This window comes from Egretta garzetta, unplaced genomic scaffold, assembly GCF_000687185.1.
Source record: "Egretta garzetta isolate BGI_Z169 unplaced genomic scaffold, ASM68718v1 scaffold85, whole genome shotgun sequence".
Lineage (NCBI taxonomy): Eukaryota > Metazoa > Chordata > Aves > Pelecaniformes > Ardeidae > Egretta > Egretta garzetta.
The window spans coordinates 3,885,599-3,889,597 of NW_009259718.1; the positions used below are offsets into that span (position 1 = coordinate 3,885,599).

Sequence of the window (3,999 nt, forward strand, 5' to 3'; positions counted from 1 at the left end):
AAAAAAAAAAAAAAAAAAAAAAAAAAAAAAAAAAAAAAAAAAAAGAATCAAAGACAGCCTTATTGCCTGCAGGTTTATGCTCAACCTGGATTGTGGCCATGATGTGAAGGACCAGTTAGTACAGCGGGCTGAGAGAGGTTGTTCCAAAATGGATCCCAGGCTGGGATCTTTTGCTTTTAGATCTTACTATATTATAGCAAATTTTTAGTGATATTTTATGCGTTTTTGTAGGGGAGGAAAAGCATTTAAGTTTTTGCAAGCGGAAAAGTGTAGTGATAGTCATCAGTGGACCTCCACAGGTCCTTCCAACCAGCATATTGAATGAGTCTATGGCCACAGACAAACTGAGTCATAGAGGCTGAACTCCCCATGTTCTCAGAGGGGCAAAGCCGCGGCGGGGGGCATAATCTCCTTTCTCAGATCACTCACTTTCACAGCGGGGCATGGATTGATGCCATGTCCCATCAGCCTGGCAGACAGCTGTGAAGGACAGCAGCTTTCGGTTGCCCTGCATGGAGAGAAAACCATCTCTGTTGGTTGTACAGAACCTTACATTCCCTTCCCCACGTTAAGTATTATTCTATCTGCCCATCTTTTCACTGCTGTCCAACTGTTGCCCCTCTGCAGCCTGTTCCAGTTGCTATCCTCTCCTTTTGCTGCCTTCCCTCTATCCTGTGTTTGCCACAGGCTACAAATTCTTCATAGCAGGCCAAGGTATCAGCAGCCAGCACCCATAAAACTGTGACAAGTCTGGGGCTTTCCCCAGTCCTGGCAATAGGATGGCAAGGGAGGCAGGTAATAGCTTCTGCTTCAAGTCTGATTTCACATCCTTCCAAAGAGATGTTCTTGTTTGCCAATGTTTCCTGGGATCTTTGTCTTCTACTGGGGCTTCATAAACAGTAACTGCACAAGGAAGGGAGCTAGGAAAGGAGAAACCACTGGAAGAAAGCTGGTAGAAGCAAGGAAGAAACAGAAGTTGCAAGAGGTTGCCATCAGTGAAATCTCCAAAGAAAGTTTTGCTGAATGGCGAAAGGCTTACACAAACTGAACAGAAGCCAGAATATGGCTGAAGGGAGTGCAGAAGGGATCTCACCTCCATCAGGTTATACCCAGTCTTGCAGCTGACAATGAAATAGTCCTGAAATTTATACACGGGCTGCAGGTCTCTGATGATGGTAAATTGATCCTTTGGGATGGGCTGTGGGCACCGTATTTCTGTCAGAGAATGGGACAAAGTAAGTTGGTATTAACAAATGGTGTAGATAGGCTGTAATAGCCTCTGGGGAAGAAATATCTTACTCTCTGATGTGTAGTGGATCTTCCAGCCACGGCTGAACCCTGACTCATCAGTGAGGAAGAGTATGTCCACCTCATTGCTTTTGGTTTCAATGCTGCCAGGTGACTCCTCGCCACAGAATTCACCAATCTCTCTCCCTCGTACTTGGATCTGATGAGGAAAACATGCACCTGATAAGGAAAACAGGGACAGACACACACATGCCTCTCTGCCCCAGTATCCCTGTTTCAATCCAGACCAAGTTTCCCACAGTGCCTATGACAATGAACAGGGCTGGTTGTCTGACCCATCGTTGCTGATGTCTACACTGACAGATCAGGCCAAAGGGCTGACCTACCACTTATCATGGCAATCAGAGCTATCAACCCCTTCAAATCCTGAGATTAAATCAAAGGGAGATAAAACCGGAAGAAGGATGACTTTTTTGGCTCCACTCACAGGGGCCTGTGACCCAGAGCCTCTGACCTCACAACTATGGTAATTAAGCGCATCGAGGGAGGGACAAGGGAAGAGCTCAGTCCTTCATGCTGGGGCATTCTCCTTGTCCTGATCCCATGTTTCTTCTCTGAATAGTGGTGTCCCCACAATTCCTGTCGAGGTCTGGCAGCAGGGTTAGAAGTAGAGTTTGCTAATCTCCAGTACCTTGAGCTGGTCATAAGGACAGTGGACTTGCTGGTGGTCATCAATCTCAAAGGGTTCCAAGAACTTGAGTTTGATAGACAGGCCCTTTTGCAGACGGATGCTGTAGTTACATCGGAGGTCTTCAGGATAGGGCTGGGGGTACTCAGGGCTGCTCAGATATCCAGATGGCTCTGTGAACATCTCACTGCTGCACTCCACTGGTGTAGAGGAAGAAAGGAGAGGTCACACCGTGGAGCTGTGTCTTCTACAGCCCTGTCAACTGCTCCTTAAGTCACCTCTCCCACCCTTCCTGGCTGAAGGGGTCCTTCCCTGGCACCCTCTGTTCTTTCAAAATTTCAATTTACCTTTGCAGGAGTGGCGGTCACTCTGAAGCTGGTAGCCAGTCCGGCAAGAACAGAAGTAGCCACCCACATAGTTGTGGCAGAAGTGCTGGCACTGAGGCCTTTCATCGTTCTCAGCAGCATTGTTAGGGTCACATTCGTCAAGATCTGAAGACACAGGAGATGCAGGGACAAGGGAAGGAAAGTATTAAACTTCTCTGCTGTACACTGAAAGTACGTAGAGATCCATATCCTTGCTTACAGCTTCTCTTTATTTGCCTGACAAGGAGGAAAACTGGTTGGAGCCACACAGGCTTCTTTCTGCGTGCTGAGGGTATTGCCTACTCACCTACAGCTTGGTAATAGGCCAGGAAGCCCCTGTAGGGAACCACTGTGCCATTGTCTTCATTGGAGAAATCAGAGTGAAACGCCAGGTGCATCCTGTTCCCCTTAGATACAAACTCCTTTCTTCCTGGGTGATTGCCTGTGGTTGACCCAAGCTGGCCACAGTATCGGCCCAAGTTCTTCTTGTCTGCTTTGATCTGTCAAGGTTAAGGAGAAATCACCATGGCCTCATAAGATTCAGTCTGCTCCGTGCATCGCTATTACCCTGCCATGAGTTACCAGGACCCGCTCCACCCATTTCTATCTTTAACTCCTTCCCTTTCCTTTGTGGGAAACATGAGAGGAGGCCTGGTAAATGAAGAGCCATCGCATGCGGTGGCCTCTAGATTCCCATATCCAGTCACCCTTGGCCCCGATATCTATGCACATACCTTAACATAGTCATAGAAGCAGGACACAGATGGCTCCAGGTCAAAATATCTGAAGGTCAGCTTTACCACATAGCCTTCTGGGATGCGGATATCCCAGACGCTGATGTTATTGTTGGGATACGACTTGGGATAACCGGGGGATCTGATCTCACCAAAAAGCTTTCCTGGGACTGGACTGGAACCGATCACTCCAAAAATTAGGAAGGCCCACAGGAGAAAAGGAACGTGCCTGTGAACATGGCAAGTAAACTATGACATTGCACAAAATCAGGTCACCCAAACTCAGGGGAGACTTCACACTTGTGTACTATCTAATGGAATCCAAACATGGGAGGCCTACTTGCAGGTCCAGCTTCTGGTGTGGATCACTCAGGAACAAGGAGGACAGCTGAAATGAAGACACCAGCAGTACCCCGGTTCCAGCGAGGCACTGTGACCCAGCCAAAGTGATTCATCAGCCCAGGAAGCAGTTTGAAGGAGCAATGGTGAATCCCCCGAGCAAGGTCTGCTTGTTCCCAGCAGTCACAGGGCTGGGTCCCTTAGAACCAGAGGGAGTTTGGTTCCCTTTGGCTCTGGGCCAGCGAGTCATTTCAGTTGTTATCAGTCTAGGATCCCTGCCCCAGTTCATTTGGTGATGGTCCAAAGAGCTCAAGCGTCGTTTGCTGAGGAGCAATCCAGCAGTGCCTCCCGGGCAGCCCCTCTACCCAGTCACGCCTCAGTCCCTCTCCCTCCAAGAGGGGGCCCTCATTTTTTATTTCTTTTTCCCCCTCATTCTGCAGATCGCCCCTCTTCCCCTCTGGGGAGCGGGACTGTCGGAGTTCCTCCAGGACCAGCTCACCGCCCAGATCTCGGGAGAAGGCCGGCCAGGAGGACGCTCCTTCCCCAGCCCTACGCGCCAGCAAAGCTTTAACGCAGGGGGAGGGGGCCAGAGCTCAGCCCCTCGGACCGCTTCCCCGCCTCGGCC

General features: G+C 49.5%; 1 protein-coding gene across 1 annotated transcript in view; it reads right to left on the reverse strand.

The window, feature by feature from the left end:
* Nucleotides 1–3,999, reverse strand: part of C1R (complement C1r) — a 14,016-nt gene that overhangs the window by 2,889 nt on the left and 7,128 nt on the right. Inside the window, exons 4-10 of the mRNA XM_035894616.1 lie at nucleotides 3,036–3,284; nucleotides 2,609–2,801; nucleotides 2,284–2,427; nucleotides 1,940–2,136; nucleotides 1,300–1,447; nucleotides 1,094–1,215; nucleotides 430–508 (exon numbers count right to left, since the gene is read on the reverse strand). Of these exons, the coding sequence (XP_035750509.1) occupies nucleotides 430–508; nucleotides 1,094–1,215; nucleotides 1,300–1,447; nucleotides 1,940–2,136; nucleotides 2,284–2,427; nucleotides 2,609–2,801; nucleotides 3,036–3,284 (1,132 nt within the window). The remainder of the gene's footprint in view (nucleotides 1–429; nucleotides 509–1,093; nucleotides 1,216–1,299; nucleotides 1,448–1,939; nucleotides 2,137–2,283; nucleotides 2,428–2,608; nucleotides 2,802–3,035; nucleotides 3,285–3,999) is intronic.